Here is a 12,009-nt window from a genome sequence, read left to right as displayed (position 1 = left end):
CTAAAAACTCAAAGCTGGTGAGGACACTCCTGTGAAAGCGTGCCCTAACACGGATAGACTCGGAGGAGTGCATGTTTTCTTCCTACCTCAAAAGTCTTCAGAGTAGAGCTGCATAAATTCAATACCCTTTCAGCAGGCAGCCTGACCGGCGTGTTATTTCTCAGAGGCTCACGGTGTTAAAGTCGGAGGTACTATTACTGATTGTTCTTTGGCCTGGCTGAAGCCATCCTGGCCATTTGAGTGAGGATAAAAACCTCTTCTGACAGAGTTCAGGCATCTGAATCATCCCACTTATCTTCTCCAGCTGTCCAATTATTCATAGGTGATTCCCTCTCATTTTCGTAAGGATGAGAAATCTTGTCTAAAGAATTGCAAAAAAAAAAAAAAAATTGCAATAATCCTGTAATCCTGTAATGTTATATGAGGGGAAGTATTTCTTTGTTTTGAAACAGCCATTTATATTTGTTTTATTGAATAAATAGAACTGCATTGTTCAAAAAATTAAATAGCATTAAAGGACAGACCATTTTCAGCTCTCTTAGCAGTTTCCTGTTTATTTTCCTATAAATTTCTGAATAATATGCAGTGGTTCTCAAACACTGGGTTTTCAGGACCCCTTTACAGTTATAAAAACCATTGAAACCCAAGAGAGGTTTTGTTTAAGTGAGTTATAATTATTTATCATATTAAAAATTAAAACAGAAATGTTTCAAATATTTATTCATTTTTAAGTAATTGTAATAAGTATGCTAATATAAATAACTTTATGAAGAATAGCTGTTTTCCAAGGCAAAAAAATATAATGAAAAGAGTAGCATTATTTTACATTTTTTGCAAATCTCTTTAGCATCTGGCTTAGAATTCTGCTGGATTCTCATATTTATTTGCTTCTACATTCAGTTTACTATACTGTGTTTGGGTTGAAGTTAATGAAATAAATCCAACCTTACACACATATGCAGTGGAAACAGGAAGAATATTATAATAGCCTCTTCAGATCATTGTGGCAATTCTTACTTAATACTACCCCAACATTCAGCTAGCAGTAACTTCCTAAAGGTTAGTTGCCATGCAAAATCTGAAACTATAGCAATGAACTATTGTCCTCTGCTGTACCAACACCCATTGGTCTATCTTGAATTTAAAATGGATAACACTCCATATTGGTCATTTGGAAAATAAATGTCTAATGCAGATCTTCAAAAAGGTAACATATTTTACTACACAATATCAAAAAAAAATGACATTTGTTATGATCACTTATTTTCTCCAAATGACTTTAAGTATTGGGAAGCCTTGTACTCACTGTGGGGGATATAAGCTTTCTTTTTTTTTCTTTTTTTTTTTTTTGTACCGCGGATCGAACTCTGGACCTTGTGCTTTCAAGGCAGGCAGCAGCACCACTGAGCTAAATCTCCGGCCCATAAGCTTTCTAATTTTTCCTAGAAAGCCTATTATTTTCCATTGGCAACAAATATTCTATTTTTACTAGAAATGGCCACCTTACTTCCTTTATTTTTGAGAAAATGTCTGCAAAGTACGCATTTCTGAGTAACCATAACTTATCTGCCATTCTTTCAAGTTAAAATATCGTTTCATACATTAAGCAGCTAGTCCCACCCTCAAACCAAGCATCACCCAAATGCTCTTCCATGTACACAAGAAATGCTTTGTTCTACTTCTCAGTTTGCGACCCAGAATATTTCAAAAGGAACTCAAGGTTAAGATTTAATGAAAGTACTGATATTTATTGCTTCACGAAGGAACTATTTTTTTATTTCGGTTGGGTTTGGTTTCTTGCAGTGAGTATAGCAGAGGGTCCAAGTCAGGTTTATGACATTGCCGTAATCTATGTTACTAAAGTCTCAGCAACTTTACCCATTGTGGCTTTTGCACCACTAGTATAAAAGTCAACACAGCGAAAGGGCAAATAATCTCACTTGCTTTCACAGAAGTCACCTACACTTTGAGAACCACTGTAGTATGCTTACAATGCTATTGCTTGGTATGCTCATGTAAGCTATTTCCCAGCCACTTCCTGTTCTGTCCCATGGTGGTTTAACACCCCTTCATTAACCTGCCCCCCATTTTTTCCTTCTTCGTCATCTCAATATTATCAATACAGTTGTTTTAAAAAGTATTTAAAGTTTATTTTCTTGTTACCATTTGATTATTTACTTCTGAGCCTAGTAGGGTAAAGTGAATGTTTCCTTGCTTGCACAATCATTCCTCAGAATCTGCAGAGGATGGGATCCAGAATTTTCCCACGGATACTAAAATCAGTAGAAGCTTGTGTCTCTTATATAAAACTCTTATTGTCATATAACCTGTGCATATCTTTCCAATATATAGGTTTTGCTGATTTTGTTCTGTTTTGTTGGTACTGGGTTTTGAAGCAAGGGCCTGGCCCATGCTGGGCAAGCCCTCCACCATTGAGCTACACCCCCAGCCCTTCCCAGGCTTTAAATAATTTCTAGGTTACTTATAACACCTAATTCAACACAAATACTATGTTAATAGTTGTTATATTATATTATTTAGGAAATAATGGCCCAAGTGGATCTGCGTATATTCAGTACAGACACAATTTTTTTTCTGAATGTTTTCTGGGGGCGGTCCCCGGTGGGTTGAATCCAAAGATGTGGATCCCACAGATATGGGAAGGCCAAAAGCACTTTATTTTGACTTCTGGCACTTATTGTCTTGGTTTTGATGTTTGTTTTTATGTGGTCCTATCACAAATTTGTCTCAATTCTCCAATCAGTTTGTGAAACTTCTAAATATTCTGTTCCATGCAGCTAAGCCCTAAGTGATCACTAGGCCCATTTGTTTTTCCCTAGAGAAATACCTTATTGAACTTCTTTCTTCTGCTCCAATATGGAACAGCTTGCTCAGCCTTCATCCCTAACGGCTCAGATGAGGGATGGTGACCCGATGGGAGGTCCAAAAGCTCATTTTCCAAATTTATAACCAATTTCCCTGTTTTAAGCTCCATGCCCCTCCTTTTTAATTCGCAATCTTGTGCCTCCAAATCCCAAAACATTCTGGGATTCAGCTGCACAATTTGGCTTCTTCTTTCACTAATATCCCCAAGTAGGCACTTGGTATGCACATTTCTCAATTCTCATAGCTCCTCAGTCTGTTCCTCTATTTGGCTCTGGTTTGGGTTCAAGGCCAAGGCTGGCCTTGAACTTGTGATCTTCTTGCCTCCACCTCCCAAGTACTAGAATTACAGGCATGTATTACCACACTTGGCTTCTCAATCTGCTTCCCATCTTCCAGAAGTTTCTGAAGTCTCAGAAACTGTTGTCTCCTCTCTCATCCTTTTTGTTTTCATGACTTTGTACCTTTAAAAATTACTCTATTCTCATTTCAGGGGCATTTCAGGAGAGAAGTAAAGATAAACACATGTTCAGTATGTCACACTGAATTGGATGCCCAGGGTTTGTATTTGGAACTACAAATGGTCTGAGCATTTGGTCACACATGCTCCTTGGAACCTTGGTGAGATTTATGTCCAAAGAGATTTATGAACCCATCTCAGCAACTGTGTGCTCTGTGTACTATTGCTGCCACAAGAGAACGCAGAGACTGGCTGAGAATTTGATGGAATAATAAATACTCACAAAATGCTAACTATTAAATTTTCCCATTGTTTGGTTTTTCAACAAATCAACCAGACTCTTAATTTATGACTACCTACCATGTGCCAGGGCACAATTGTAGTCCTGGGATTGAAGTGATAAATAAGAATGGTAAAGTACTCTCAGGGGCTCTACAATCCAGTGAGGGAGCAAAAAGTGACGAAGTAAATATATAAAATAATTTCAGATTAGAGAGGAGTGCTGTGACAATTACAAAAGAAGGGACTGTAATACAGTGACTAAGGAGAAAGAAGCTACATTAGGAATAGTCCTGGGAAAGCCTCCCTGAGTTTGAGCTGAAGTCTGACTGGTGAGAAGGTCCTGTCTGTGTGAAGATCTGGGAGAGGAGAATTTCAGAAAGTACAGGAATGCTAAGGTGGGGAAAAGCTCAATGTGCTCCTGGAATAGAAAGACCAGTGTGGTTGGAACAAACCAAAGGGAAGAGTGATGAGAGATGGGGTCCAGAAATCAGGGACCAGGGATTTAGCTCAGTGGCGCTGTGCCTGCCTCACAAACTCCTGAGCTCGATCCCTGCCAGAAAACAAACAAAAAAGGTTCAGAAATTGGGGTTGGAAAGACCAATTTGGAAGTTTATTAGTAGAGGTGGTAAGTGAAACTACAGGCTGAGGTAAGATGGTCAAGGGAGACAGTGGATAGAGAAGTATGTCAGACACTCTGGATGCTGCTGGCTGTCTAAAACCTTGTCTGTCCCATCAAAGAATTTGCAGTCTAATGAAATTGAGGAGTCAAGAGAAATTTTCACACTGAAAGCCATTCATCTGTATTAATTCAAAGCACAAAATAAAAAGGTATTTTCAAAATGTAGAGCAATAGGCAGTATATAAATCGAGTCTTGTTATCACATGGTACAGGCATTTTTTTAAAGATGAATTTGGAAAACATAACTATCATTGAGAGTTGGTGGTAAAATGGAGCTTCGTATAAGAGGTGAGAGCTGAGCCCAGTTTTGGTGTATGATTTAAATACACGGTTGCTGAAAGTCAGGGAAAGAGACTCTCAGACAGAAAAACATGAGCAGTGATTTGAACATGGAGGTGACCATGACATATTTTCGGAACAGTGGAGAACAACTTGACTGTTGGGAAGATGAGCAGGTGGGATTTCCTTAAAATGCTTTAGAATTTTGCTTTATAAAGGGTGGGAGAAGCACCTAAAGCTCTGAGTAGTTAGATCTGGAAGACAGTAAAAACTGGTAAATACCAAAATTTTTTACACTGAATCGTTGTAATACCTCTCCACTCTACTACTGTTTATTATGTCTGTTAATAATTATTATTTCCAAAAATGAAAATGATAGAAGAGGTGCATGAGACATCTCACTCCTGTCTGTCATTATCCATCTTGTTTCCCTTCACCCCAATGAGCAGCCACATTTGATCTTCATTTTATTCTTTTTAGTTTTCTTTATATATCTTACTTCTTGCCCCTGTATCTGTTTCCTACAGTTGCCACAACAAATTACTGTGATTTGAGTGACTTAAAATGAGAGCAATATACTCTCTCACAGAGAATAAGGACTGAAAGAATAAGGGCTGAAATCAAGTGTTGCTAGGGCCCTATTGCACCTGAGAGTCTAGGTAGGACCCTTCCTTGTCTCTTTCTAGTTTCCAGTGGTAGCTGTCGTCCTTGGTGTGCTTTGGCTCACAGCTGTGTCACTCTGGTCTCTATCTCTGTCACATGATGTTCCAGTCTTACACGGGTTTTCATCTTCTTACGAGGACCCTTGTCACACTGGGTTAGGGCCTATCCTAATGACCTCATCTTTACTTCATTAAGTCTGCATAGACTATTTCTAAATCAGGTCATATTGCTTCCTGCGTCTGGCTAGGGGCGGTTGCAAGGAAAGGAAATAGCTCCAAGAGCTGCATCCTGCTTGCGGTAGCGGTAGCAGCGGCAGAGGTGGAGGCAGAGAGAGGAGGGCGGAGGAGGCAGAGGAGGCTGTTGCAGAAAAAAAGTGTCAGAGCCAGTTCGGCTTTAAGAGTGTGGTAAGGGGTGCTTTTCACGGTGCATGGAAGGAAAACCAATGCGCAGGTGTACCAGCATTCGACCAGCAGAGACTGGAATGGATGTAACAAGTCGCTGCACCCTTGGAGACCCCAACAAACTGCCAGAAGGGGTTCCCCAACCTGCCCGCATGCCTATATTTCAGACAAGCACCCTCGACAAACCTTGGAAGTGATTAACCTTCTGAGAGAGCACCGGGAACTATGCGATGTGGTACTTGTTGTGGGCGCTAAGAAAATATATGCACATCGAGTCATTCTGTTGGCCTGTAGTTCCTACTTCCGAGCTATGTTTACAGGAGAATTGGCGGAGAGCCGTCAGACAGAAGTGGTGATCCGAGACATAGACGAGAGGGCTATGGAACTACTGATTGACTTTGCGTATACCTCCCAGATAACTGTAGAAGAAGGCAATGTTCAGACCCTCTTGCCAGCTGCTTGTCTCCTCCAGCTCGCAGAAATACAGGAAGCCTGTTGTGAATTCTTAAAGAGACAATTAGATCCTTCTAACTGCCTAGGCATTCGGGCTTTTGCTGACACACATTCTTACCGTGAGTTGCTAAGGATAGCGGACAAATTCACTCAACATAACTTTCAAGAGGTAATGGAGAGTGAAGAGTTCATGTTACTTCCAGCCAATCAACTCATTGATATAATATCTAATGATGAGCTAAACGTTTGCAGTGAAGAACAAGTATTCAATGCAGTGATGGCCTGGGTCAAATACAGTATTCAAGAAAGACGCCCTCAGTTACCCCAGGTGCTGCAGCATGTTCACATGCCTTTGCTTAGTCCAAAGTTCCTGGTGGGCACAGTAGGCTCTGATCCCCTCATTAAAAGTGATGAAGAATGCAGAGATCTGGTAGATGAGGCTAAAAACTACCTCCTGTTGCCTCAAGAATGACCATTAATGCAAGGACCAAGGACAAGGCCACAGAAACCTATCCAATGTGGAGAAGTACTCTTTGCAGTTGGTGGTTGGTGTAGTGGAGATGCCATTTCCAGTGTGGAGCGATATGACCCACAGACCAATGAATGGCGAATGGTAGCTTCAATGAGCAAAAGACGATGTGGAGTTGGGGTCAGTGTCCTGGATGACCTGTTATACACAGTAGGAGGCCCTGATGGATCCTCTTATCTCAATAGTGTCGAAAGATATGACCCCAAAACAAACCAATGGAGCAGTGACGTGGCCCCCATGAGCACCTGCAGGACGAGTGTGGGTGTAGCGGTACTCAGTGGTTTCCTCTATGCTGTGGGGGGCCAAGATGGTGTGTCTTGCCTCAGTATTGTTGAGAAGTACGATCCGAAGGAGAACAAGTGGACTTGGGTGGCTTCTATGAGTACCAGAAGACTAGGTGTGGCAGTGGCTGTGTTGGGAGGGTTCTTATATGCTGTAGGTGGCTCTGATAGGACATCTCCACTCAACACAGTGGAATGCTACAATCCTCAAGAAAACAGATGGCACACTATAGCCCCCATGGGGACCCGGCAGAAACACCTGGGCTGTGCTGTGTATCAGGACATGATCTATGCCATGGGAGGAAGAGACAACACCACAGAGCTCAGCAGTGCTGAGAGGTACAACCCCAGAACTAACCAGTGGTCTCCAGTAGTGGCCATGACATCCCGGTGCAGTGGAGTTGATCTGGCAGTGGTCAATGGACAGCTCCTGGCAGTAGGAGGTTTTGACGGTACGATGTACTTGAAGACTGTTGGCTGGGAGGTGGTGTAGGAGTTACTAAAATGACACCTTGTGAATCCCACATATGGTGAACATGTAGGAGACAGTCTTGTATGTGCTTCTCTGTATTCTGGAGACCTTTGACTTTGAAACTTTGTGCAGTTTGAGAAAACATTAGAACAAATTTTATTCTTTGCTGGTGCCTCAACATATGGAAATACAAGTCTGATGACACTATTTCACCTGCAAGATGCCACCTTTGCATGGTAATTTTCAACTTTGTGTAGAAGACTATTTATTTTTTGTTTTGTTTTAATTTATCATAGTGTTTTGGTTTGGGCGTTTTTGCTTGGGTTTTGGGGTTTTTTTGTGTTTTTTTCTTACTTATCCTTCCTCCCACAAAAAGAGAGAGAGAGTGGACCAGGGATTTAGCTCAGTGGTTCCGGCGCCTGCCTCACAAGCTCAAGGTCCCGAGTTCAATCCCCGGTACCAAAAAAAAAGAGAGAGAGAAAGAAAGAAAACCCAAGCATCACTGGGCATTATGGCACACTCTGGTAATCCCAGTACACAAGAGGCTGAGGCAGGAGTATCGAGAGTTCAAGAACAGCCTCGGCTACACAGGGAATTTGAAGCCAGCTTGGACTACATAGTGAGACCTTGTCTCAAAAAAATAAAAATTCCAAGAGAAACTTACTTTGTTTGTAAGGTATTGATTTAATTTTGAACGTACTGATAAGGGCAGAAGGGGTATGTATAATCTGATTAGTTCTACTAGACACTGCATCCATCCGACTCCACTACTGCAAGGATTAATGAGAAAGATAAGTATGAACAATGTATTAGCTATTCATCATCCTTGGACTACACCAGAAGACTTGAAAATGTAAAAGAAACAAAAACCACATCATACTAAATAGTGAAGGCAGAAGGAATATCAAATCAGTAAAAGCAGGGCTCTAATGCTACAGTTTTCTTCAGTGGAAGTTCATAACTTGTTTACTTCTAAATGAACTTGTTTTCACTGTAGTTAAAATCTTTTTTAAAAATATTCTCATGGAGTTTCTGCTAGTTCTAGAACTCTGCTCAGTGCCTGTGTTAAAACAGCATACGAGTCTCATTCGCTGTCTCGAGAACCGCCCCAATATAATCATATGCAGCTCTGCAAGAGTTTTTGCTCACAATGTTGCTGAGTGAAGCAACTTTCCTTCCGGTTTCCTTGTCTCTACCAAGGAGCAGAAGGGAGACATATACTTTCCCCGGGAGCCAGTCCTGTACGCAGTTTGCGCTTGATGCTCCTGCCTGGTGCAGCTGAGGCTTACTTTCAATAACAGCCTCCTAGAGAATGAAGTCTTCACTTCATGAATAGCACATGTTGCTGAGTGTAAGACCACTTGAGACATTTTATCAATATCTAGGTTCTTTTATGCAAACTGTGTATCATTATCTTCATTCTGTAAGGCCACTGTTAATTCTCTCAAATTGCACTTTCTGATGAAAAGTTAAAAATTGTAAGGAAATAAATGGTAAATGATTTATTGGTGAATTTTTTTTCTTCATTATATTCATAGATCAGTTCTTTTCAATGCATTTTGTAGGAAAACTTTTAAGACTTTAACTGCAACCAAAAGGAATAAACTTCACCTCCCTCTCCCTTACAACAAAAATGTTTGGCAACTTTTGTGTTTATGTTTAAAGATCATTTGCACCTTTTTCAAGGAAAAAAAGTATTTGGTAAATAATTCTTTACATGTATCATTTATGCTTTTTCTAGCATGTATAACTTTTTAAAATAAAGGTAGTACTTACTAAATTAGGTCATATTCTCAGATATAGGGGCAGTTAGAACTTCAACCTATCTTTTGGGGAAGACACAATCCAAACCATAACACCCCATTTCTTACACAAAGCTAACACCTATTTTTCACCTTAGTGTTAAATTTACCTGCATATTTTAGGTTCCTTTCCATATCAGTACACACTGATCTCTCTAATCCTCTGCTTTAGAGCTACAGAGTGTCACATGTGGCTGTCTCATGGTTTATTAGGTCAGTTCCCTAATGATGGACACTTGACTTCTTTCCAATCTTTCGACATTTCTATGAGTACCCTGTACAAGCATCACATCCTGTGTACGCAAGTTTATCTGTATGATAGAGTCCAACAGGTGGGGTTTTTGAGTCCAAGAATAATACATCTGTAATTCTGGCAGTATTGCCAGATTCCTTTCATAGGGGTTATGCCATTTTACATCCTTACTAACAGTGTGTGAGGGTGATCACACTTTTGACTTTTGCCAATCTATTAAGTGAGAAATGGTACTTCCATTTAATTTCATATTAATGTTCATTTTTTCTTACATACCTCTACATTTTAAACAACTTTATAAAAATTATTTTTGTAAACTTTTGGCCCCAAACAACTATGCCATAATAAAAATTTCTAACTTCAAGTATATGGAATTAAAGTAAGATATCATAATAGAAATATAATTAAAGTAGGTTATTTGCCAGGGTTGGTCCACCCCTGGGAGAATATGACCCATCCTCCTTACTCCAATGACTCAAGAAACAGCAAATTCGTTTTCATTTAGCTAGTCAGAGGCAATTCAGTAGCTGGGAGTGAGTGTACCCCACTTCACAATCCTTTTCTAGCTCTTCGGTGTTTTCTAGTTGAGCTGTTTAATGTATAGTGTAGAATGCTGAAAGTCATTTAGGAGAAGCCACATTCCCACCAAAGGACTTGCTCTTCAAAGGTGGTTCTACATGTGTTCTCATCATTCCCTCTCAATCCTATCATTGTTAATACGAGCCACTTTCTCATTTCCTGAGTGAAGTGTCCTTGTGGTTTTGAATGCTGCCAACTCTTCTCATTGTTACAAACAATACCATAGTAAAGATTATTTAATGTTCTGATTCTAAATTAAATTTGCCGCAGTATTCTTCTTAGAAAATATCTGTGCCTGTTATTAAGTCTCTTTTCTTCTTAGTATCTGGGGCCATCTATGTTATTAACTCATATTTCCAGTGTGTCCCATGGTTGTGTTCCCTTCATTGTAGGTGGTATTGTGAAGGTAAAGAGCTTGAAAATTCCCCAGACATTCAGATTGTCCAGGCCGGAAACCTGCACTCGCTGACTATCGCCGAGGCCTTTGAGGAGGACACAGGACGCTATTCCTGCTTTGCGTCTAACATCTATGGGACAGACTCAACTTCTGCTGAGATTTATATAGAAGGTAAAGCAAAATACTCTTGAAAGGTGATAATTACTAGTAGAACATAAATTTAATCAGGGATGCTAGTGTGCACCTAAATCCAGCCCTCAGGAGGCTGAAGTAAGAGGATTGCTACAAGTTTGAGGCCAGCCTGGGCTACATAGTGAGTTCAAGGCCAACCTGGAATATATAGTGAGACCCTTTCTCAAAACAAAACAAAACCAAATAAATATTTGTTAAGGGCCTATTCTACCATACTCCTGGGCAGAGGGGATATAGCAATGAATCAAGCAGACAAAAATCCTTGGATTCCTATACTGATGAATTCACATTATAATTGGAGAAAACAAATGAGATATATAAAGCATATAATATGATAGATAGAGGTAACCATGTGGAAGAAATAGCAAAACAGTGGATAGGAACTATGTATGTGTAAGTATGAGTGTGTGTGTGTGTGTGTGTGTGTGTGTGTGTGTATACTGTAATTTTAAACAGGGTGGCCAATGAAGGCCTTGTGGATGGCATTTGTATGGAGGTCTGGAGGATGCAAGGGAGTGGGCCTCAAGAATATTCAAGGGAAAAGCACTCTAGGCAGAGAAATCAGCAAGTCAAATGGCTCTGAAGGGAGTGTGCTGTTCCTAAGGTAGATGGGCCAGTGTGAGCAGCATGGAGCAAGCCAGGAAGAAAGTAGCAGGACAGAGGTCTGCAGTTGCAGGTGGGTTGAAGTGGAGGAGATGAGAGGGTAGAGCATGTAAGTCCCCTAGGTCATCACAGGGACTTTGGTTCTTACCCTTAAGGAGATGGGAAATCTGGAGGGTCTGAGCTGAGACAGGTGCAATCTTAGTTTGAACAGTGTAACTCTGGCTGCAGGTGGAGAATATACAGCTGGAAACCCAGGGTAGAAGCAGGGACGCTGGTTGGGAGCATTTCAAAGGTCTCTATCAGCACCAACCTTCTGTGATGAATTTCAAGGAAGAAATCAGATTATGTTGCTCATGTATCTACCTAAGTTTTTGTTCATATTTTGTCTCATCCTCTGAGTTTTTTCCTGAGGACATTCTTTAGCAATTTTGTTGACTCTAATACCTTACAAATGCCTTGGTTTTAGCATTTGCCTATTGTATTATTATGGTATAAATGCCCATTTATCAACTAGATTGCAAGGCCAGGACTGTTTCGTGCTTCTTCTTCTTCTTCTTTTTTTTTTGTTAATCTCTTGGTATTTGCATAATACCAACAACACAGTGAATATTTGATAAACATTTGTTGAGTAAATATATGAATAGGAATGTGTTGTATGTTTTTATCCCAAGTATTCAGAGTATAATAAATACCTCCCGATTTAGCTCTATTCTATCTTCCTGGAATTCACTATCATGAGAAGTAAATCCAGGATCAAGGTTCTGCGAACAGTGCTGAGATTGGATTGCTGCTTTTTTTTTT

At 40.2% G+C, this 12,009-nt stretch overlaps 3 protein-coding genes across 12 annotated transcripts in view; 2 read left to right on the top strand and 1 right to left on the bottom strand.

Moving 5' to 3' along the window:
• Pbld (phenazine biosynthesis like protein domain containing) overlaps positions 1 to 12,009 on the bottom strand; it is a 172,627-nt gene that overhangs the window by 3,380 nt on the left and 157,238 nt on the right. The window contains exon 12 of the transcript XR_002395566.2: positions 87 to 361. The gene's annotated coding sequence lies outside the window, so the exon portion shown is untranslated. The remainder of the gene's footprint in view (positions 1 to 86; positions 362 to 12,009) is intronic.
• Positions 1 to 12,009, top strand: part of Mypn (myopalladin) — a 129,364-nt gene that overhangs the window by 61,321 nt on the left and 56,034 nt on the right. For all 10 annotated transcript variants that reach the window (XM_087185450.1, XM_021259463.2, XM_087185454.1 and 7 more), the window contains one exon: positions 10,409 to 10,584. In XM_087185450.1, the coding sequence (XP_087041576.1) occupies positions 10,409 to 10,584 (176 nt within the window). The remainder of the gene's footprint in view (positions 1 to 10,408; positions 10,585 to 12,009) is intronic.
• Positions 5,455 to 8,809, top strand: LOC106009497 (kelch-like protein 20). Its single transcript, XM_087185487.1, is given in 2 exon segments — positions 5,455 to 5,800; positions 5,803 to 8,809. Coding segments are annotated over 2 exon segments (1,728 nt in total). The 5' UTR covers positions 5,455 to 5,673; the 3' UTR covers positions 7,404 to 8,809.

This window comes from Heterocephalus glaber, unplaced genomic scaffold, assembly GCF_053883595.1.
Source record: "Heterocephalus glaber isolate CG9 unplaced genomic scaffold, H.glaber_assembly_v1.0 deba00001497, whole genome shotgun sequence".
NCBI classification, from domain to species: domain Eukaryota; kingdom Metazoa; phylum Chordata; class Mammalia; order Rodentia; family Bathyergidae; genus Heterocephalus; species Heterocephalus glaber.
The sequence above is the reverse complement of the archived record's forward strand: the minus strand, read 5'-3'. Positions and strand labels throughout refer to the sequence as shown.